The sequence below is a fragment of the Acyrthosiphon pisum genome, chromosome A3 (assembly GCF_005508785.2).
Source record: "Acyrthosiphon pisum isolate AL4f chromosome A3, pea_aphid_22Mar2018_4r6ur, whole genome shotgun sequence".
Classification (NCBI taxonomy): domain Eukaryota; kingdom Metazoa; phylum Arthropoda; class Insecta; order Hemiptera; family Aphididae; genus Acyrthosiphon; species Acyrthosiphon pisum.
Window position 1 is genome coordinate 30,275,903 of NC_042496.1, and position 26,165 is coordinate 30,302,067.

General features: G+C 31.3%; 1 protein-coding gene across 1 annotated transcript; it reads left to right on the top strand.

The window, feature by feature from the left end:
- Window positions 1-9,618: 9,618 nt before the first annotated feature.
- LOC100158663 (tetratricopeptide repeat protein 28) lies at window positions 9,619-25,648 on the top strand. The gene is made up of 30 exons (XM_001948363.5): window positions 9,619-10,161; window positions 11,651-11,721; window positions 11,818-12,208; window positions 12,280-12,521; window positions 12,593-12,797; window positions 13,023-13,231; window positions 13,301-13,486; window positions 13,558-13,797; window positions 13,867-14,145; window positions 14,202-14,430; window positions 14,488-14,720; window positions 14,784-14,967; window positions 15,037-15,143; window positions 15,211-16,104; window positions 16,689-16,920; window positions 16,979-17,087; window positions 17,157-17,300; window positions 17,367-17,521; window positions 17,592-17,781; window positions 18,029-18,206; window positions 18,276-18,383; window positions 18,451-18,711; window positions 18,774-18,983; window positions 19,057-19,134; window positions 19,581-19,734; window positions 20,571-20,771; window positions 20,842-20,949; window positions 21,042-21,268; window positions 21,372-21,597; window positions 24,590-25,648. The coding sequence occupies exons 2-30, from the start codon at window positions 11,698-11,700 to the stop codon at window positions 25,378-25,380; spliced, it is 6,795 nt and encodes a 2,264-aa protein (XP_001948398.2). The 5' UTR covers window positions 9,619-10,161; window positions 11,651-11,697; the 3' UTR covers window positions 25,381-25,648.
- Window positions 25,649-26,165: the final 517 nt, after the last annotated feature.

Consider the following 26,165-nt stretch of genomic DNA (forward strand, 5'->3'; position numbering starts at 1 on the left):
ATGTACTTCTACTCTTATTCGAATTAATTATTAATATACGAATGCATGAACATAATTATTATAAATATGGCGTAATTTTCTAACATATCTGTAATTCTGTATGAATGTATGATACAAATTTATACTGAGAGTTTAAAAATACAAACGATAAATAACTATTTCATACATAAGAGGTATATGCGTAGGTATTAAGGTACCCGGCAGTCAGTATTTATTTAAACACTATATTATAAAACGTGTTGACAATATATTATTTATAGAATAATAAGTAAAATTTATTTATTTAACGTCTGAATTAATAAATTACAATTTGATTTATATATGTGATTATTATATGCGGAATTTACGTTCCATACATTTTTATATATTGTATAAAAAAAAATGGTTAATGGGATAATAACACGCACGGAAGCAAAATTCATCTAATTGACAAGTTTTTTACATATTATTTATTATAGCCGAAAATTCAACAACCGCGATTTCAATAATTTATTATTATTTCATTACAAATTTGATCACACCCGGATTTATTTATTCAATCAAACGTGGCTTCATAGATAATGAATATAAATCACTTAAATTGTTATGGTATAGTACCTATATCACTACTATATACTTATGTACATATAACCATCGATTATAAATAATAGCATTTAGTATACTATAGTGTTCTAGTGTACTAGTATTTATAACCAACATACTTTATTGTATCTAATATATATACGCAATAAGGTTTTAATTTTATATTAGAATATTAGTTGCTATCATACATTCATACGCGCTTTTGTAATAACATTTTATATTATACGTTTTTTTTTTTACTATAATAATTGTTCGAATTAACTTTAAAAACGTAAAACATTCAGAACATTTAATTATGAATCATTCTATAATAATAATATACTCGTAAATCTAAAATCATTTATCTTTCATAGAAATAATTATTAAACGGTTTACAATGACGTGCTTCTTCTAGTCAGGCACGTATACCTATATTATACGTCTGTATACAAACTACAACAGAGGTGGTTCAAACTCTCCCCACCATTACATTTTATATCAAATTTCTTTTTTTACTGATATATTATAACTTTTAATTTGTAATATATATTGGTTATGAATTATACACCCCCCCCCCCCCCCCCCGAAATCGTTTTCTATGTACGTGGTCGTGTCTGTTTCAATATAGTTATATTTTATGACCATATTTTGCAGTCCTGCTCGTATAGCTGTACACAATTTTATGAGAATTTGCCTATTTTATTTAATGAGAATCCTATACTTTTAACACCTAAACAAAACATGGCACTCATGACTCGTGTTTAGAAAGTATATAAAATTGTCAATGTTCTGTGTGAAAAAATTTTGAAATATCATGTATAGGTTATTAATAATAATAACTTATTATTGTGGTGATTACTTATTAGCTGACGATAAAATTTCTTTATAATTTTTTATTCAAATAAAATTTAACTAATTAATATAAACAATATTTACATAAAACATTTTACATTTAAAAATATATATGGTTTTTAAGTAATTATACCTAAATTCACTAAAAAATGTGTGATTTTTGGATACGACAAACTTAAAAAAATTTGTGGTTTTAAGTTTTAACCAACAGGTACCTACAAAATATGTGCGGTCTTAATCGACTAAAAGTGTGCGGTTTTTGGATTCAAAGTAAAAGCGTGGTGTTTTCTTAGGTGAGTATATCATTACATTTAGAGGCTTAGAGCAGATAAATAATGATTCAATCGTCAATATCGAGGGAGTCTCTGTTGGAAGAATAATATCTATATATAGTAAGTATAGACTATAAATGGTAGGTTCCTAAATCAAATATAGGAAAATCCAAAGAAGCTGGTAGTTAATAATTTGGAACAACTAGGTATCAACTATCAAAAAACAGCAGGAAAATAATAGACTAACCCAACACCAGTCCAGTTTGGTAAACTAAATCCATTTGATTTTTTTTTGTTGTATAATAATTTAGAAAGAGAGTATCGTAGAAATTTGAAAATTTTTCTAAACTATCAAAATTAATAATTTAATAGACATGATTTAATTTAATAGTTTGATCATTTATAGCTGATATTGAAATATTCAAAATTTATTAGTTGTTTTCAATTTATTTTTAATATTAAAATATTATTTCAAAAATACATATTATCTTGTCATAGTTTATTTTTATGAACGCGTATTTATAGATATTGAAATATTCAAAATGTATTAGTTGTATTCAGTTTATATTAATATAAAATGTTTTTTATTCTGTCAAATAAGTTTTACTGCAAATCAACATCTGCAATTAAAATATTATTTCAAAAATACATATTATTATCTTGTCACAGTTTATTTTTATAAACGCGTTATTGCAGAGTATGAATGATTATTCAATTATTGTAAAATATGTATGGTCCCGATTTATTTTATATGCGTTCTTAGTTCAAATGTTGGCAAAATATACAAATTATTTTGTACTTTAAAATTATGTATAAAATGTGCATTTCAAATACTTAAGGCTTAAAATGTGTATTACAGTTTAAAGGTTCCTCGCAAAAGTTTTTCTTATACATTTGCAATTAAAAAGGGTAGGCAAGTGGTACCACTTTCCTGTACAGTAAGTATCGTGTGGGTCTCTGTAATAGATGTGTTCAATTTGAATTCAATGATATATTATTGTATACGAAAACCGATTCTGAGACGGAGACGGTCTGTCAGCCCATTGCCTATATAGTACCTACATTATAAATTATAATATAACAAGTTATCACACTTCGCATGTTAATTATTACAATCACGTTGATTTTTCGGCTAAGATTAAAAATAATAATTAGCTCTAACTTGGGCGATTTTCATTAAATTTTAATATTTTATTTTTAACTGTTTAAAAAGTACGATTAATCTAGCTATCTTGGAAATGTATACGTAAAAGTTGCAAGACCTCACGAATAGTATTTTTGAATTATAACAAAACTTGTTATTCTATTTGTTCAAGTATCTAATTTTGTCCAAATTTGGACTTCAAATGTGTGTAAAAAAATTGTGCTAATATATCTTTTAGATATTTTTTAGATTTCAGTATGAAGTAAGTACTTAGGTAATATAAAGAACATGGCAGTAAATGTTTATGCCTTACTATTAAAATTGAATATTTAATATATTTTTAACCACAATATTATTAAATGTATACACAAATAAATTTAATAAATATTTGGACCAATTTTAAGCTATTTAAACGATTAACCCTAATATTTATAAAAAAAAATTTCATTATGATGGGACATATTAACTAGGAGATGAGGGTGGATATTTAAATTGTATTGGTTGTACCTCTATACATTAAATACTGCTGAAGGTGCCATTCGCTGTATTTTAATAAGTAAAGGCATCCGTATACATTTATAATTATAATTGTTTATAACTAATGTTGAGTATATAGGTATAATTAATTTTACTTTAATTTAATTTTAACGACTCCCACGTACTACGTTGCGTACGTGCAGGTTTTACAACGTACCTATTAATTTTTTCGATTATAATTATAAATATTTTGCAGTTTTCATACCTTTATAGTTAATAATATATTAAATATATACCTTATAGTTTTATACAGTGCATCTATGCAATATACAAGATGTAAAAAATAAATTACGTGCAATTCAATTGTATGGTTAATTATTATATATTGTTTTTATTCTAATCCTACAAAATTATCTTACACTAATTTAATGTAAATATCATAACTCATTTAAGTACCTATTTAAAATAGTTTGTACACAAACACAGTACAAACAATAATTGTTGAATAATTATATATTAATTATTAATTATTAATAAAATACATATACCAATCACCGATACAATTAATACATTATACGGACTGCTTTAGTGTAGACGGGTATAGTTAAACAAATAATATTAATATACAGATCTAAAAAATAAGTAGGTGCCTACATGTACAAAAACGGTTTCACTAAAATAAACCATTGCAGACAGCTGTCATTAGTTTTCAAACGGCAAAACTTATTTCATATGTAAATTGTATATCTTATATTGACTTATTATATAAAAGCATCAGAATAATAGCAGCACTATTTAGTATTTATTACAGAAGCAACAATTTACGAGTCTTGTATAACACTTGTTTAACGACTGATATAACTCGTAGATTGGCAACTCGTATAACTACAGCGGTTCAATAAAACAAGACAGAGACCAGAAATCAGAATTTTAAATCATTATTTTAAGATCAATTCGTACTATATTAATTATATACAGCCCAACCATAATATATTTAGGTATCTATACTATCAGTTACAGAATATTAAATTAGGATCATCTCTTGTTAAAGATAATTCTCTTATAATATTATATACCAAAAAATACTTAAAATTAAATTCATATATTATATTTATATAGGTACACGTCAATGTTCGTGCAACGTAAAATGTACCGTGGGAATATGTCATAATGTACTTTCCTATATAACGTTTAGGTATTTTTTTACATGCAAATAAGGTAATCGTATTTTTCTTCATATACCACATCAACGAAACTTGTATTTTAGTTGTATTATTATTTACGAATGCATACCTATATATATAATATGTTTTGTACCTATATATATATATAGGTATATTCATTCATCCATTTTCTTCTTATACATAATAACTAATAAGTGTTTACTTATTAATAGGTAATACTATTTACTGTATTAGGTAGTTACTTTATATTGTATTCAGTATTTTCGTGATGGGTAAGTTTTTTTTTATCCATGTATTTAGTTTATTCAATTTATTTCATGCATATATAATGCATAATTAAATTTCATTACGTATTTTTTCGCTGTCAATGAATATTTAAGTGTAAGTATGTGGTACGTCAGTATGTGCACTATAGACTATAGTTAAGACTAATATATCTGACAGAGTTATTATATGATGTATACACATACGTTATAACTTATAACTAACTTTAATAAAATTACGATAATATCTAATTGTAAATTTTAATATAGTGCTATTAGATATATGTATATGGTAAACCTACAGGATAAGCTACTGTTTTTTTGTGATTTTCCTGTGTTAACCATAATATATCCGTACCCAATATATAGATATAGGTACGCGGAACGTCTTTTACTATAACAAATATGGTATATATCGTAAGAACAAATAAATTCACATTTTTTTATGATGTCCTGGATACTTATTACATTTATTCGGTATAATAATTAACAAACAAAGTTTTTGAAAAAAAAAAAACAATAGAAAGTAATAGTAATATAGTAATAATATTGTACATTAAGCATTATTATACATTTATACTTATCGAGACAGTCACAATAACATAGACAAACATAATATCTACAACCGTGATATGTGACTATAGTGACTGTAAGTAAAAATTTAAATTAAACATAATATATAGGTACTACGCCTAACCTAGTTAATACCGACATCAATACTTATTTTTACCGCCTATATTAAACTGAACAATATTATTCAAGTAGGTAAATATTTATTATTTTGTAACTACCAAAGTCCAATCAAATAAGTTTAAAATGAAAAATAAATTAATATTTTCAAAATGTAAAAAGCCATTTAAAAATGATTTTTCTCATAAACATAGATTTTAAGCTGTCGTGACTGGTACAGTGAATTTTTTTTTATTTATCAGCCTATATAATATAAGTATACGTGACGTTATGGTATAATATGCTTAAATACTTATTAGGTATTTAGGTATTAGATATAATAATATAACTATAATTTAACAAAATCACTATCAATTTTTAATTCTCCAATTGGAATTTAATGTTATATATACGTATTCATATTAAGTATGAATAGCCTAATCTTATAATCGTTTATTTCCGATATATTTTTGATTTATATATGATACATGTATCTGTATGGCTCTAATCATATATTCTATAGAAATTATATTAATTTGATCATTTTAACATAATATGTGCTGGCGTGCTGCAGCCTAATGATGTAATAGGTATAACTGCAGCAACGCACGAAGAATATCTGAATAATATTATATTAGAAAAACAACATAAAATCGAAAACTTTTAATAAATAGATATATTTATGACCGGTTTTTTGAAATATAATTTAAACGCCTAACAAAATAGTAATAAATAAATATGCAAACAAAAATAGTAATTCATTATTGTCTATAGACTATAATGCAGAACACCTTCTTAGGATAACTAACATATAGACTACCTAATATGTATACAGCAAAATCGTAAAATAATAGGCTATAATGGTAGTACTCTTGAATAGCATGAAAATATGAATATGAATATATCCATAGAATTGACACTAATGTTACTACCTATATTATATACATGTAAAATGTAAATAATAGAAAATATAATGATATTTAAAAAAAATAGAAATAATATTTTTCGTTTAAATTATATTACTGGAGGTATTATAAATGGTAAATATACTTATTTCAATTTGTATAACTATCGTATTATAAATAATATTAATATATTATATATACATATATAGGTAGTAGGTACCTATATGTTGTATGTATAAGTAGATATTGGTACCAGTATTATTATTTATGCGCTTATATTAAATAAATAACAATAATTTTACAACACCTACCTATACACTTATTGAATTTAATTTTAGTTTAGATTTAAGAACTATCAAAGATAATAAATAACTTGCAGATAATTTAAATAAATATTTCTTGTATTTCGAGTGTGAAGAACTAAATAAATTTACCATTGTAACATCTGGAACTATATATAGACAATATAGCCTATAGGTACTTCTGTTAATTCTGTTACAACTTACCTGTATGTATAAATTATTATACTGGATGTAAAAATTGTGTTTCTCTAAAAGCCATTTAAACGAATGACAAATTGATTTTTAAAATTTATCGTAATTATTTGTAAAATTGTAAAGATAATTAGGTATATACTAACTATATAGTAACTTAATTTTGATAATTTTATCAACGGTAACCTGTATGCATACGATGAAAATATTAAACTCGTATAGGTAATACGATTATTTATTTAAGGTAGGTATTAAGGTACTATATTATATTATCATATATTTTAATGTAGGTGTATTGTACATAATAATAATATATATATATATATATTAATATACAACCGTGTTATATATAGCTGTTGTAACGATCTTCAAAGACCATCTGTATAGGTAATTAAAGCCAAACGAATATTACATATTTTGTACTTTTGTATAAGGGAAATTAATTAACAAAATAAAAAAAATACATAGTTCATTTTTTAATTATATTTTTAAACGTTTTGTGTGCATACGCGGTCGGATGGGTTTATATTATATAGGTACCTAAACGAGACGTCTAGATAAAAAAAAAACAATTTTTATAAGCTATTATTATATTTATAGGGTGTTTGGAACCGTCGAAATCGTGTCTCAAGCCGTCCTCGGATGACCGGCGTTGTGTACATCATAATATTATACGCGTGCACGGTACACCTCCATAGTGTATATATACGTATACCAATAATAAACAGTACTTATACTATATTTATTCGGTAATTTTGTAATAAACGTATTACATATTTACACCATTTTGAGATACCGTAGAAAATCTGCCGAGTGCCGGTATAACTGATAGTGACACGTACCTGTTACCTATATATACTATTATTATATACAATAAATATGCATGATATTGTAAATTGAAGTTCACTGCAGCAGTATAAACTATATACATATAGGTACAGGCTGTACTGCATTTTCCGAACCGCAGACCGCAGCCTTGGTGAAACTTACCAGTTACTTATATAAGTATCAAGTATGACGTCGGTTGTTAAATATATACCAAAATGTGTAACACCGTGATGTGTTGATACGCGTTTTTAATTTATATCGCATTATGGACAATCGGATGGTTGCAGTGCAAGCGTAGCAAGGAGTTGATTTGGTATTGTAACATCCACTTCTTCGACCGTATTTATGCAAAAAATATATGATCATATTATTGTGAAGACTATGATGGCAACGACGACTACAACGGAGAGTGTGAGAACCATCTGCAAGTTATAATTAAATTTAAAACACCCCTTGAAAAAACAATCCTGGTTGCGCGTCTGGATTGTTGCGTATTATAATTAGCACGCAATGGAATATTAAATTATTTAATTTACTGACAGGTGGTGCGCTGAATGCACAACGATCGCAGGCACAATTTGAGAGGGAAGTGTAGGATTACTAAAATTTGAGTAAGTCTCTTCCATACTATTTATAATGGGATTCTAAAAAAATTTAAATAATTACAAATCTTCTTGTTTGACTGCTAGATAATTTTCGGTAGCTATATTATAATGTTTATAATCAATAATACATCCAACCTCATTAGGGCTAATTCAATGATTCTGTTAAGATGACGCTACACTCGCATGACATGTAAACATGTTGTCTCCATCTTACAATTAATGAAATACATAGCATAAACTGTTTTGCGCGGGTAAGAACCGTTCAGGCTGTAGTCCAAAATAAGCAACAACATTTTCACACTATAAAGAGTAGAACGTTTACTGTGCAGGGTTATTTTTTCGATACTATAAATACAAAAAGTTCTTATTATTTAAAAATTCATTATTTTTGAGATTTTCAAACTAGAATAATTTTTTTCTTAGGTAGTTCTGATATTGAAAAAATAAAAATAACGTTCACGGTAAATGTTTTCCTCTTTATAGTGTGAACATTTGGTTGCTTAATTTGGACTACAGCCTGAGCCCTGAGTGGTTATTAACCACGCAAAATAGGTAGCTGACAACAGAGCGGGTGTAGAGTCTCTTAATAATATACTGTTTATATGTTATACATTTTCTTTTTATTTGTAAGAAGCATTTTTAGTTTCAACATGTAGATGTAGGTATATTATAACCAGTTCAAACCTCTTAAAAATTATTATTCATTTTTATATTTTATTTTCTAGGGATTTTGGAAATAATGACTAATGAGGACATTACATCGGATATGTATCGAAATATCGGACTTAAGAGTTGTGTGGACAGTGGATGGCCGTTGTTGCGAGGAGGGGTGTCTATCCGCTGCGGATCTGCAGTTTGGCTTTAATATAGTGATTTTTAGCTGATAAGTCGCCAACTCGAATACCGAAGTCCGAAATCGCGACGGTGTCGTGAAACAATGAAAGAGCGAAAAACGGAGAGACCGACAATGGAAGGATCGCGCCGTCCTGCGCGACCGTCGTCTCCTGGCGCGGCGGCGTTCCCGCGACGACGGGCGACCCTCAATGTATATCTGTCCGACGATCTTAATAAGAATATTTAAATTAATGATCAAGCGCGCGCACGTTCTGTTCACCGCGCACAATGCGTATACGCGCGCGTTTGTGTGTGTGTAAAATTCGTCGGCTTTTACGCTGCCGCCCGGGCGAATCAAGGTTAAAGGGAGGATCCGTTTGCGGGGTCAGTCGACCGCATTCCAATATGGCCGACATCGGAATGCGACGCGTTTTCGTGCCCGGCACACACAACGTTTTTTTTTTTTACCCGTACCCCCATCACGGCGAGAGATCACGACGACTGGCACAGCTCGTCGTCCCCACTACCGCGTCACCTGTTGCGACCGGATCGCATTGCCACCTCCACCTGGTATCACGGCCGCCGCGACCGCGGTAACGGCCGCGTTCTGCGAGACCGTCGCCCGACCGGCGAAGAGGAGACGGCCGTCGTCGTCGGGAGAGGACCGGCGGTGAGAGAAAAAACAGTCCTACCCGCAGTCCGCGGTCTACGTTCCTCCGAGCCGTCCGATTGCCCGAACGCGTGTGTCTGTGACGGTGCGCGCGCGCGCGTGTGTGTGTGTGCTTGCGTTCGCTGAGCGCTCTGACGGCGACGACGATGATCACGCGCAGCCCTCGTAATGTCGATGGGATCTTACGATAACGCTAAACAGTAAACAATAATAGTAATAATAGTAAATAATAATATTATGAATGCGACGTGGTGCCGTTAAAGTCTCCGCCGCGATATAATACTATTATCATATTTTATACACGCCGTGATGTAGATGATCGCGATTCTCTAGTTCACGACACGCATAATATAGATTAAGATAAAAATATGTGAGGATAAATCGTTACATACCGGAATACTGCGTAAGTTGACGATGTTATGGCACCTATTTTTTCACACCAGCCAGGTACAACCCCCCCATTTTATGATATCATATTGTACGCCCTTGATCCCAGGTCTCCTGATCTATCCGTTTACGACCGTCGTAAATAGTTCCTCTCCGAAACCGATGGGTCTATAATTGTTTGGGTTTTATGACTGCTCTTATATAACGAGTGTACGAGAAATCTTTTTTGAATTTTACAGCGTTCGCGCCGAGTGTGCAGTCTTGGTGATCTGTAGTTGATTTTCTCTGTATAATATCTTCTTATTGACCTATAGCGGTAATAACGTCTTAAATTGTTTGAATGATACCTATATTATAATTTATAATAAACCGCAGTACTACACACTTATCGTTTTACTGGAATTCATTAGAAACTATAATTTATATGCGATAACGTTGGTACCTGATTAAATATGAATATTCCTGCCTGGGTAATTGCGGTATACTTTCACTGGACTTCAGTTGACTTGGGTAAATAGTAATACTATTAATCAATCAATTTAAAATAGATACCAATCATAGTATCATACAACTTGTTTTGAATATCACGAGATTGATTTCTATTTTGTTGAACAACAACATTTAACTGTAACTTATAAGACAAAAATGTATAGATGTGTTTCAAATTCTTAAATCTATATAGGTATTTAGGTATGATTTAAAAACAACAAATAGGTAATGAACATTGATTGAAACTTGGAACCGGTTTGACTTTGATATAGGTTGTTAAACCTTTAGTAGGTACCTACACAAGAACATTTATTTATGTATTATGTTTGATATGCCATAACGCCATATTAAACTGTTATTTCTTAGACCTCTTGAATAGACACAAGACCTAGCCTTAAATCTTGGCGACAGGTTACTAGCATAGTCGGTGAAATTATTTTAACTCAATTATTCATTACATCATTGCTACTTTTCTGTCTTATAACCCAATATATTATAGTAGGTATTTTAGGTAGGATGTATCTAAATAGAATTACATTTAAAACACAATTTACTAATAATTTATAAAAAAATATTCCCCTCCTTAATTTTTTTACCTATCTGAGTGATTTCTAATTTCCTTTTTACAATGGAACCCTTATGTTGCTAAAAAAATTCTATGGAGCCTCAAAAATTAGTAATGCTTTTAAAATATACACAACTCATGAAAAATTATGAATGATTTGCTTATTAATTTGTTTCTTTATAATATAATCATAAATTACATAAATGATAAAAGCAGTGTAACCTTCAATCAAATTGCATCTAATATTATTTACTACTACAAAACAAAATATACGGGTTATTATTAATAAATTTAACATACCAAATATTATTTTTAATTAATCCAGATACGTCCACATAGCCCCTAGATTACGCTCGCAGACCACAGTTTGATACTGCTGCTATAGTTTAATTTTCAGCATATCTAATTGGGTTTATTAGTAATACATTGTATTTTTGATAAATATTTTTAGAGTAAAAATATCTACAGATATGTGAATATAGAAATGTTGTCAAAATCATGCCACAAAGAGACCTATCCGAGGTAAATATTTTAATTTAAAGAAATTAATAACTTATAACATTTATTACATAATTAACAGAAGAAATTGAAATTCATTACATTTTTATTTTTATTCAGGTGGAGCCGGAAAATGGGTGCGGTGAAGAAGGTTTTATGGAAAAAGTGCGTGAATCTAACGCTGCATGTGAATCCGGAGATTATGCTCGAGCTATACAATTGTATAGTGAAGCTCTGCGTCATTATCCTGATAACCACATTCTATATTCCAATCGGTCCGCAGCACTGCTCAAGTTGGGCAGGTTTACAGAAGCACTGCACGATGCCACTTGTGCCCGCCAGGTCAATCCTAGTTGGCCAAAGGCACACTACCGAGAGGGTGTTGCTCTACAATGTTTGGGGAGGCATGGAGATGCTCTTGCTGTATTTAGCACTGGGCTCTCCATTGAGCCAAAATCTACTCAGCTGTTAGCTGGTCTTATTGAGGCTTCTATCAAGTCCCCTCTTAGAGGTAAGCATAAGAAAAATGTCATTTAATTTTGTATAATGTGTATTTTTACATATTACTTCCCATGTTTATAGGCGTATTGGAGCCTACATTTGAACAGTTGCAAAGCATAAATCATAATGGAATAACATTAGACAAATCTCCATTTCTCGTCATGTCTGTGATAGGTCAAGAATTATTAGCAGCTGGACAGTACTCAGTGGCTGTAGTTGTCTTAGAATCGGCTCTTAGAATAGGAACCTGTAGTGCTAAGTTAAGAGGCTCCGTGTTTTCGGCATTATCTTCAGCTTATTGGGCATTGAATTCTTTAGATAAAGTATGTACATATAAAAATTAATTTGAATCTCGATTAGTTCATCTATTATGATCTAATCTATTTTAACACAGGCAATTGGATACATGCAACAAGATTTATTAGTAGCTAAGTCTTTGAAAGATATAGCTGGAGAGAGTCGAGCTCATGGTAATTTAGGATCAGCTTATTTTAGTAAAGGTAGCTATAAAGAAGCACTTACAGCACATAGATACCAATTAGTTTTTGCAATGAAAGCCAGAGAAATGAAAGCTGCTGCATCTGCTCTCACTAGTCTGGGTAAGTTGTTAATTATTATTTTTTTTTATCTAAATAATAAAAATTATGTTTCACACTTAAATTTAACTTACATAATAACAATATTTCTTACAAAATCTAATAGCCATACTTAATTAAAACTAATTAAAAAAAAAAAGTTCCTTATAATTGTATTACGGTGTTACTAAGCCAGTGTTGTGTTCTATAATAAAAATTAATTATAGCTTTATATAATTTGTTAATTAGGCCATGTGTACACTGCCATTGGTGATTATCCAAATGCTTTAGCATCACACAAACAATGTGTACAGTTGGTAAAACAAATTGGAGAAGTTCTTCAAGAAGCTAGAGAGATTGGAAATGTTGGTGCTGTTTATTTAGCCATGGGTGAATTTGAGAGCGCGTTGGACTGTCATATGCAACATTTAAAATTATCAAAAAAACTAGGAAATAAAGTAAAAATTAGTTTTATTGTTTGATTTCAATGTTTTGTATAATCTAAATTTGTTATTTTGTTTGGTAAGGTTGAAGAAGCACGAGCGTTTAGCAATTTGGGGTCATCATATCACTATAGGCGTAATTTTACTCAAGCAATTAATTATCATGAAAATGTCTTAAGGCTCGCACAAGAACTTGGGGATAAAGTGATAGAAGCCAGAGCATATGCTGGACTTGGTCATGCAGCAAGATGTGCTGGGAATTATTCTCAAGTAGGATTTTTCATATGACTTGACTTATTAGAAATCAACTAATCAAACGTAAATGTTATGCAATATTTTAGGCTAAACATTGGCATGAAAAACAATTAGATATGGCATTAAATACACATGACAAAGTAGGAGAAGGAAGAGCATGTTCTAATTTGGGTATTGTGTATCAGTTACTTGGAGCTCATGAGTCTGCATTAAAACTTCACCATGCTCATTTAAATATTGCCAAGTCCTTACACGACCGAGCTGCTATGGGAAGAGCATTTGGAAACATAGGAAATGCTTACAGTGCTATGGGTTTCTATGAACAGGTATAGACTAAAATGATAATATTATATTATAATTAAGATTAAATAATTTAAAAAAATATCATTTTTCAGGCAATTAAATATCATAAGCAAGAATTAACAATATCAAAGGAAGTCAAGGACCGAAACTCTGAAGCATCTACTCACGGAAATCTAGCAGTAGCCTATCAGTCTTTAGGGGCATTTGAAATGGCTCTTTTACATTATAGAGCTCACCTAAACATTGCTAGAGAGTTGAAAGATACAGCTGGAGAAGCTTGTGCTTTATTAAACCTAGCCAATTGCCTAAGCACACGAAGTGACTTTTTGCAAGCTATTCCTTACTATGAAAACTATTTAATGTTATCTCAAGTAAGTTATTTTTAGTAATTAATAATATAAAATACTTATTAGTTATTGGTTTGAAGGAATTACATGACATTGAAGGGGAAGCAAAAGCATGTCATTTTCTGGGTTATGCTCATTACTGTTTGGGTAATTATCGCGAAGCTGTGAGATATTATGACCAAGATTTATCATTAGCCAAAGATCTCCAAGATAAGATAAATATGGGACGAGCTTACTGTAATTTAGGTCTTGCTCATTTAGCATTAGGCAATCTAGAAACATCATTAGAATGTCAAAAGTACTTTTTAGGTAAATTTTTTAAACCAAAAAATTATTCTTTTATTATAATAATACATTTTTTTTTAGCTATATCACATATGACAAAAAGTCTTCAGGCAAAACTCCGGGCTTTAGGCAATATTGGAGATATACTTATAAAAATGAACGACACAGAGGAGGCACTCAAAATGTATCATCGACAATTCACACTTGCCAGACAAATTAGAGATACAAACATGGAAGCAGCAGCATGTAGTTCTTTAGGACTAGCTAACAGATTTATAAAATGTTACGACAAGGCTCTATCTTACCATTGCCAAGTATGATCTTTACAATACAATACTGTGTTGAGTACTATTTATTGTTATTGTTTATATTTTCAGGAATTAGCTCTAAGACAAGAAGTAAATGACTTGAAAGGTGAATGTTGTGCTCATGGACATATTGGAGCAGTGTATATGTCGCTTAGAAATTATACCAATGCAATAAAATGTTACCAACTACAGCTCGAAAGAGCAAAAGAACTGAGGGATAATGCAATTGAGGCTGAAGCATTTGGAAATTTAGGTATTATTCAGAAAATAAATAATGTATTATTATTTATTTGAAAAATATTTGATTATTTGTGTAATAAAGGTATTGCAAGAATGAATATGGGAATTTATGAAGGAGCGATTGGATATTTTGAACAACAATTAGCTACTCTGGAACAGTTGTCATCTCATACATCTTTAATAGATAAAGTAAAAATAATCAATAAATTAAAAACAGTTAGTTTTGATTATTTTAAATTATTATTTGAATTAACAGGGTCGAGCGTTTGGAAATCTTGGTGACTGTTATGATGCATTAGGGGATTACGATGAAGCTGTTAAATGTCATGAACAATTTTTAACCATTGCTGTACAACTTCAAAATCTTCGAGATCTTGAAAAAGCCTATTGTTGTCTAGGTCAATCATACAGACGAATTGGACATCTTGATCAAAGTCTTGTTTGTTTTGAAAAAATACTAGTCATTGCCCATGAACTTAACAACTCAGAGATGAAAGCTTCTGCGTATGGTGAATTAGGTTCCAATCATGTTATGATGGGAAATTACCAACAAGCAGTGTCCTGTTTGCAAAATCAAATATCGATAGCTAGAGAATTAGGTGATAGAAATGTTGAAGCAAACGCAGCATCTGCTCTTGGATATGCACATCAGTTAATGGGTCAGAATAGTGTGGCCCTTCACTATCATAAATTAGATTTAGAAATTGGCAAGGAACTTAATCAACCATTGTTGCAATGCAGAGCTAATGGAAACATTGGAAATGTAGAAGAAGTATTAGGAAACTTAACTGAGGCTATTAAATACCAAGAAGAACATTTGTCAATTGCTAGCCAAATTGATGAGAAGACAGCAAAGGCTGCTGCATATGGAAGTTTAGGGTCATTGCATCATACATTAGGACATACCAGTCAAGCAGTCATATATCTTACCCAAGCCCTACAAAGTATTGATATGACAGGAAAACCAGACGAAGAAGGACGTATAAGATATAAGCTTGGAATGGCATTATTAGCTGATGGACAGTCTGATGCAGCTAGAGGTCATTTAGAACAAGCGTCTGAATTATTAGACAATGCTCTTAACACTATTACCTTAGAACATTCTCATTCTATTACTCAACTAAGATTAGAATGTTACCAAGCTTTGCAAGTAAGTAAATTAAAACTAAACTGATTAATCTCTACTAATTTCAAAAAGTATTAAGAGAACGCTACACCTGCATGTGATGTCTCTGTCTTACAAGTACATAACATAGCAAATTTACGTTCAGCAGATCATGTATAGCTCCGTTAGTTAAAAATTAGAGTGAATCAACCTATTAAGAAACTTGATGGTAAGAACATTATTTGTGTTTGTATTTTGGTTTTTACGATAGTTCAATTTTTTAATATGTTTATAATATAGCGTAAATAAAATTGCTCATAACTCACTTAGAAACTGAATTATCGTAAAAAACCAACATACAAACACAGGTCATGTTCTTGCCATCAAGTTTCATAATAGGTTAATTTACTCTAATTTTTAAACTAACAGATAATTAATATAATCTTCTGAGCGTAATTTTGCTATGTTACGTGCTTGTAAGATGGAAACAAAACATGCGGGTGTGGTATCCTCTTAATGTTAAAGAAAATATTCTTTCACTTGATTTAAAGTTATAAAACAATAAATTATTTTATTTTTTAGTGTTTTTTTATACTGTATAAATAAAAATATTCTTTATTTAATTTTAGACAGTGTTAGTGCAACTAAATAGATGTGAGGAAGCCCTATTAGTCACAGAAAAATATCGTACTAGAGCAAAACCTTCTAGTCACAACACGAGAATAAAATCTTCTCCAGATTACCATAAAATAAATTCTGTAGAAAGTATACTCGATATTGTGAATAAACAAAAAGCTTCAGTTCTTTACTTTAGTATAGCATCTGGTTATTTGTTTTCTTGGCTCATTATTCCAAATAAAGGTAAGTCTGTTAAACTTTTATCCTATCAAAATATTCATACATATTTTTTGTCATTTAGGTGTTGTTAAATTCCATGAAACTTTAATACAAACTGAAAATGGCATGGATAATCTATTGACGCAGTATCTCAAAGATGTGAAAAGTACACTGAATGTTCAGCAACCAATGTAAGTCTCACCAAACTCTGTGACATTCACATCATAACAAATATATATTGGTAATTTTTTGTTTTTCAGAATTGATTCGGATTTGAATGAAGCTTGTCACTTAGACGAACTAGGAGATAGACTAGCTCAAGAAAATGAACGTAGTTATTTAAGAATGGTCAATAGAAACCATTTATATAACTCAAGTAACTACAGTTTGAGTAGTTTGTTCAGGTGCTTATTTTTTGTAACAATCTTAGTGTATGAAAAACAACCAATAACAATTGTCTTGTTTTATAGTGTTGGAAGCCTAGGCGGAAGTACGGTTGGATCTGCTAGTCGACCTGGTAGCGTAAGAGCAAAGAAAACCAAAGCATGGCTAATTCCTGATAGTCTAAATAAACTGTACGAACTGCTGATAGCTCCTTTTGAAGATTTCTTGTTTGCACCATGTGGTAATTATTAAAAACTGAAGACAATTAATAACACATTAACTAAAATTGTAATATTATATTTTTTAAATAGCTTCTCATAGTAAAGGTTGTTCAGGTAGAAAGGAATTATTATTAGTTCTTGAACAAGATTTATTGTTGGTGCCTTTTTCAATGTTACACCCAAAAATAGACGATGATAGTCATTTATCAGGAGAATACCTTAGTGAAAAATTCAGCTTACTCGTTACACCTTCCTTAATGAAATTCAAGGAAAATCAAAGGTTGGTATTGTGTTTTTATCTGTTGCAATATTTTGGAAATAGAACTAACTTTTTTGTGGATTTACATATTACAAAGTATTAAATTAACCGTAAGAACATTTTATGCGTGGAATAATATACTATTGTAAAACGCAAATTCAAAACTTTTATAGAAAATAGATTGAGATGATAAATATCCATTGTAAAACCATTAATAAGCCCTAAGTTATTTTTAAAACAACTTGAAAACATTTAAATTTATTTTTAGAGCGCAAAAGAAAGCTGGAGTTAATGAGTCTTCAAATATGACTACACTTGTGGTTGGTAACCCATTACTCCCAAATTGTGTTAATGAACAACTTAGTCTAAATGAATTACCTCATACAGAACAAGAAGCTAGTATGGTGGCTGAAATGTTACAAACAAAACCTTTAATTAAAGCGCAAGTAAGTAAAATGTTAATATTTATTGATGATATTACAACTAATAATTGATTATTTTACATTCTTTTTTAGGCGAATAAACATAACATTTTAGAACAACTTGTTAAAGCAGAGTGCATTCATTTAGCTACCCATGTTAGTTGGGAATTATCGGCCATCATATTATCTCCGGATGAAAGTGTAATAATATTTTTCATTTATGTCCTATTTATTATGGTTTATCTAATTGGTAATTATATATTTGTAGGAAACCACTCCACAATCTGATATGAATATATCCGAAGTATTATTAACTACAGAAGATTTATTGTCTCTTAAGTTAAACGCAAGACTGGTAGTATTAAGTTGGTCACATGCACGAGATGATTGGGCTACATCAAAAGGACTGTATGACCTTACAAATGGTTTGCTCATGGCTGGAGCTCAATGCATACTTGTATCTTTATGGCCAGTACCAAGTACTGCTGCTAAGATTTTATTAAGAGCGTTTTACTCTGCTTTATTACAGGTAATTATTTGGCTTAATTTGTTTTAATACATTATTTTCATAATATATAAATCATAATTTAGGGATCAAGAGTATGCCGTGCTTTATGTGATGCAATGCAAACAGTTCAACACACAAAACATTTTTCTCATCCATCAAACTGGGCTGGATATTTTTTAATTGGTTCAGATGTGCGTTTATCTAGTAAAGTGGCATTAATGGGACAAGCTTTATGTGAGCTATTAAAAACGCCTGACCGATGCAGAGATGCTTTAAGAGTTACCCTTCACCTGGTATTTATATTTATTACTATTATATTTTTTATTAAAAACAGTTTAAGTTTATTTTGTATTTTAATGTGTTCAGGTTGAAAAATCTTTGCAACGCATTCATCGAGGACAGAAAAATGCAATGTATACCACTCAAAAGAGCATCGAAAACAAAGTATGAAGAAAAAATTATTTTTGACTTAGTTAATAGACTTATAATAATGGATTAAGAATATTTGTTTTCCCTTTCAGACCCATGCGCAACACAGATAAAACGCTTTCATGTAAAATTGTTCTTTTTATGATTTTCGAGTAATCTTAGATTAAAATCACTTATTACTCTTATAATATAATATTAGGGTTTATATATCGGTTTCATATTCTCTATAATTCTTAGAACAGGTGATTTTTTTCTAAGATAGCTAAAAAAAAAAAAAGTAATTTTGTGTGAATGCATTCTGTCTATGTTATACATGGGCCAGAGGGCAGAATCAGTTCGCTGACATCATCTTAACATTTTTATTTTAACACAAGAATTGCAAAATTAATAAATAAAAATACACAATTGCAGTATAATATAGTAGAACTGTAGGAGTATTTTTAATTTAATTCTTCTTAAAGGTTGGTGATGTTACTGGATGGAAAGAGCTCCTACAATCGGTTGGATTTCGTTTTGAACCTGCTGCTAACGGTATACCTTCTTCAGTATTCTTCCCTCAGAGTGATCCTGAAGACAGGCTTACTCAATGCAGTGCTAGTCTACAAGCGTTGCTTGGTATGTTTTTTGTATTTTTAAAAATAATATATTCCTAGTTTATAATATCCATCTAAATTTACAAACTGGTATGTTTAATTTGTTATTGATTTAATTAATATCATTAATTGATTAAAATATTAAATAAAACAAAACTAATGCATATCCCACTGCATTGAACAGTATGAAACCCATTTATTAATAGCACAAAGGGTCAACAGATAGTGCAGAATATCACCATAATTAAGTCAGTAGGTAAACAGGTAGTTGGTACATTATTATAGTTTATAGTTTAAAACATTCATCAAGTTTCAATTGTTAATTATGCGTCAGTACCTAACACATTTCAGAATAGAATAGATCAGTAGCGCCGAACTAAAATTAAGTTTGGACGGGCAAAAATTATTTGTCATTACCTACCACCTTTTGCACCACACTACACCATGGCTACATACTTTTTATATTTATGTTGACCTTGCATACTTATTTTATAGTGTCAGGGGAGTACCCACAGACCCCCCCCCACCCACCGAAAAAATGGGTGGGCGGTCCCCCTGGGTTATAGGTTCGGGTTCACTGGATTGGACTTAAATTTGCAATTTTGGTTGAACAATCTATACATAATTTGTGTAATAATTGTGAGGTCAATCAAGGGGGCTCTAAACCATTGGGTTTTTCATACATTTAGCCTGCATTTATTTGGCTAAAAGTATGTAAATTTTATCAATCCTACCGATTGACATAATAATGCAATAATAATAATATTTGTTTATGAATGTGTATATAAATAATATAACATTATAATATACAATTTCACAAAAGTCAGAAAAATATTTAAAACAATTTTATGTTATTAGGTCTGAACAGTACAACATTAAGCGCAATTTCTAAATTGATATTGACATCTGATGTTACTGACGATGTAATTGCTGTCATACGGCATGTAGTCGAACAATTGAATAATAGACTTTTATCTGAAAATGAACAGTCAGTTGAGATGCCAGTAAATGTTAAACTATGGCATACTCCTGGGTGTCACGAGCTTTTAGCATCTCTAGGTAAACACTGTTGTGGATAGTTATTTATTTTTACACTATAGCTATTAATTAATCAAATCTTATTGTCTAGGTTTCGATTTAATTGAAGTTGGAATGGACGAAGTTACACTGCGCACTGGAAAACAAGCAAATAAACGCAGTATTCAATTTGTTCTTCAAGCTCTGTTAGCTTTATTTGGTAAATTTTCATTACATTTAATTAATAAATTGTGTTATTTTTGGTAATTTTACATTGTATTAAATTGACGATTATCGTTTTAAAACGCACAGACACACAAGAAGCCCCTAAAAGCCTTTCCTTGTGTTCATCAAGTTCACTCGAAAGTGTAGTAACTGTTGAAGACGATAGGCAAAAAGATTCTCCATTAAAACCTAGTTCAACCAACGCACTACGAGTGTCTGGAAGTAATGGATCTGGAGCGTTTACCAGTTATGTAAGGAAAAGAGGAGAACCAGATGGTAGAACTGCTTCAGATGCGTCCACTCAAATCACTAAGGTTAGCTAGATTTAATCAATTTTCTTTTAATATATTAAATAAAAATATAATGCGCATATTATTGTATTTATTTCTCATACCTATTATATTTGTTGTACATCAGAATTCTACTGGAGTTTTGATAATGCCTACGATATTGAGCCGCAGATCAGGTGGTACTAATGGTGGCGGAGAAAGTGATGCTGCATTTACACCATCGCCACCAGTTCCTGGATTAGGGGATGCATTAAGCAAAACACTAGCTCACCAAACTAAAATTAGAAATTTATACTCTACTCCCGTCAGACCAGATTCGTCAAGTTCAGCTAGTTCCGCTACGGATTGGGAAGGTTAGTATTTAAAACTTATAACAATTTTAACAAAATACGTGGCTTTTTGCCATCGATTTTTGCTCAACCGTCGATATGTGTTTACCACGAAGAAACATGCAGGTTCTACGCATAACGCATGCAGAATTGTAGAATGAGATCCGTAAGTGGTTAGCATTCGACCGTTTAATCCCCTCCGTACGGTCAAATGTTGCCGACGATGACCGACCGTAGTGCACAAGACAAAATATATAATCGCTCGGCACCTCCTATCGAGTATTTGGTGGTGACTGGCTGTGCGCAGAGCTGACCCATTTTCGTTATCGCACGCCATGTTCTCTCGTGTAAAAGAATACCTATGTATTATAATTAAATATTGAAGGCGAATTAAGGTCACTAAAAAATAATTTTCAAAAAGAAAATACCATGTGTCCATAGACGTTTAAACCAAGGCCACCCACAGGGGGAACGCCTCACCCCGCTCTTTAGATAATAATTTGTATAGCATTTAATTGCATTTATTTCACGATTAAAGATATAATGGTTACCCGGCGGGCTATGTCACAAGCGATATCGCATGGCAATTGGAATCCCTTTCAGGATCAGCTGCTTAACTAACTTAGTGCGCTCTCTATAATACGATATAATATTATTATATTAATATAGTACCATAATAGGTACATAAATATTCCACATTTACACTGCTTTTATAGAGCCCTGTAGAATAATTGTTATTATCATGAGAGTAATATTAAAGACAACTATTCCATGCTCGTTGGGCAACAATTATTTATACTATCTTTAATCGTGATTTATTCGAATTTTATTTAGCCACCGTCTTGTAGGGTGATGAGGACTGATAAGGTTATACAAAATTGTTCGTCAGTTTTCAATATCATTATTCAGTATTTGGTTTTAATCACGATTTAAAATATACAGGTTACTCAACGAAAATTATTTTTTGGTGCTCGAAAAGTTAACGATCTTGTCATAGCAAGAATTACAGTTAGCGCTTTTGCATTATAGTGATTTCTCTTGGTACTACAAAATATATCAATATAAAATATAGATATACAATATAATGAATTTTGTCCCCCTCCTCCTCCCCGGAGAAAAATGTCTGCGGGCGACCTTGGTTTAAACTATAAAAAGTACCTATATAAATCAATAAATGTTACACGTTGCCTATTAAATATTTATTAGTATTAATTTTAGATAACCACAATATAGGTAACACCAACTTATTGTGTCGCACATTTTCTTCGTAAATGTATGATTAGGTTATTTGCAGTTACAAATTACAAATTATATTAACTATTGTCGAAGCTATTTCTATATGTAAGTCACGTAACTGTCGGTGTAATGAACATTCATAACCATAACATTTTTAGCTTGTTGCTTGTATGCGTTTAGGTGTGGTGTAGTGGACGCAACTTAATGGGTGTTTAAAAATAGATGTGTTTTAGGGATATTTTAAGTCTTACTAGTAAATTTAGACGAAAGAATATAAGAATATTGCAGTTATCTAAATTTTACGCTAGGACATTTAACAAATAACAACCATTTAACAGCCAACTCTTGGTAGTGATAATACTTAAATCTCAAAATAAGCAAATCTAATTTTATTTTGTTATATTTTTAAATATTATTTGTTTTTTACTATTATTTTAATAAGAAATATACAATATACACAACAAGTACCTATATGCAGGCGCCATAGTCTATTGTATATAGATTAATTACACAACAATTAATTTTCAGAGGTAGGGGGGGGGGTTGACCATGAATAATAATTTAAATAATGATAAAGGTCCTGTAGCCTCCCAACTTGGACGTACCTTGGACTAGGCCCTGGTGACCCCAACCTAAATATGCCACTGTTACGCCCAAATTTACTGAACAAAAAATTTTTGATTTTTAAAAAATTCTTCCGTTTTTAAATATGTAGAAAATGATAACAGTATTCACTACATAATAATTAGCAATGACTCTACTAACCCTAACTTAGTAAGGAGTAGAAATTTACTTGCCGTTTAGTTGTACGTCTGAACATAATAATGATTGGTGATAACTAAGGTTTGGATTTGAAGGCAAAAGTCTTTTTTTTAATAATAATAATAATAATAATAATAATAATAATAATAAAAAAATCATTTTTGTATAAAAACGCGTGTCATTTAATATTTAAGATAAGGAACGAATTTTTTTGTTGCCTTTTTTACTGATAAATGCCTTTATTGTGTTTAATTTTCAATTGATTTAATAGTTTTATACACGACATACGTATAAACGGTCTAGATCGATAAGATTTTCTGAAGACTGCATTGTCGGCTGTTAATTATTTGACATTTTATTATCGGCGATATTTACCGTTATCGCTAAATACTTTATCGAGTATTTGGTATAGCAAGTTAATTTAACGTTTATAAAAGTACCTATACTACCTATCTATAGATTAAAATATATTAATAATGCGTATAAACTTACTATATAGATTCAAAATTGTTCGTCAGTCCGCTCCGATTACATTTTCCATGTACACAAATATTTTAAGCCCAAACTGTCAACGTTTTACTAAAGTCAGTTTATCATATCACTATCATATAAGTACATGATAGTGATTTTTTTTTTAATACACACACTAGTTAAATATTATACAATACATATTATATACAAACTATTTAATTTTTTTGTAATTGCTTTTTTAAATTAATTAAATGCTTTTTTTGGTCTTTTTGACATTATAAATGTTTTTTTTTACTGACTATATTGCCTTTAAATCCGAACCGTAGTGATAACTATACCGATCTATTATTAGTAGTTTTTGACGAAAAATTCAACGTTGGCCATCATATTATTACTCTACGACTTTGGACGTATTGTTCCGGTATATATTTAGAAACGCATTCGATAATATTTTTACTCTGTATTTGGTGGACACAAAAACCTCTCTCTTGTCATCCACGTCGATTAAACGACTTCTGATGTGTTTTTTTTTTTTTTGATTTCGCAGGAAACGGGCACTCGACCATACTCCGTCGTGGAACTCACTCGCTACCCCCCATACCACCGATCAAGAAACTCCACAAGCCCAGCGACATCCTGGACAAGATCGTGATGGTGGACACCGAATCGAACCACCAGCCGGACGACGCGGACAAGATGTCGCTGTACCTGGCCCAGGTGCTAGACATATCGGAAAAGGAACCAGGTCCGTCCAAGGTTCAGCCTAACGTGGACGTGGTGAACAGCGGGCTGCAGGATCACATCAGGACGTCGCAGCTGCGGCAGCTCAACTACGAACCGAAACCAACGATATCGGACGTGTACCATGAACGGAAAATCGGACTTGGTCTGGCACCGTCCCTGCTCAAGCTGCTGTCGCTCGACAAACAGCAGAATAACCATCATCGTGGTCATCATCAACAGCAGCAGCATGCCGGCAAAGACAGCCGGTCCAGCTGGCTGTCGCCATCCATGCTGAAGAGGTTCGGTGGCGGGGACAGCGCGCAGGAAACGGCGTACGGCGAGCTAAACAAAAGGGACGAAGGCGATGGCCGGTCCGTCGCAGAGTCTCAATCGAGCACCGGCAGCTACAAGAAGCGGACCGACCACCCGAATGCCGCCGCCGCTGGGATACGCAATTTCGAGAGCCTCGTTGAGGAGGAGAACGGTGGTGCGTGCAAGGAACCGAAAATCAGGATCAAGAAAAAATCGTCTTACGCGCCTCCCCCGCCACCGGGCACATCGTCGTCTTCGTCTTCTTCTTCTGTTATTAAACCTACATCTATGACTGACTCGTAACGCGTTACTCACCGTGTGCTGTAATGACTTTCGGACGATGTGGATTAATCGCAAATACTATACGGTACGAGTCGTCTATTTACATTTATTTTTGTTTTTTTAATTGTTTGTACAATATTTTTTATGTAAAAACTTATTACTGGTGTATATTATTATTATTAAAGTTATTTTGTGTATGTTATATGGGAATATAAATGTTTTCCCCCTTATAGTTCTTATTATGTATTAAGTTTGTTTTACCTATTGAATACAAAAAAGTTACAAACTATATTTCGTTTTTGTACTGCAATAAACTATCCAATGATATACTCAGATATTCATACGAATAAATATTAATTTATTCATACATTTTTTTTAATCTCAGATTTAACACAAACCCTTTATAAAAGTCCTATCTTTATGAACCTTTCAAGGATCGAAGAAGAATCGTCGTCTCTAGATTATTTTATGGTTAATAAAAGTTTTTAACTCAATTGTTATTGGGGGAAATGATATGTTCAAAACAGGGACTGAAACCTTGATGATTTTTACGGTTCCGGTTCCTATTTGATTCCCAGAAAAACTAACATTTAGGTTTCGGTTTCTTTTCGGTTCTAAAAAATAAATTAATTGTTACCTGATTTGGTTTTTTACTTGTGTAAAAAAAATTGCCTAGTAAAACTGTAAAAGTATCGGTTCCAGTTTTTAAATTATTTAAATAAGGGTTCCGGTGAGTTTCCGGTATTAAAATTAATTTAAATAAGAGTTTCGATGAGGTTTTGGTTCCCAATATTCAAAGGGTTCCG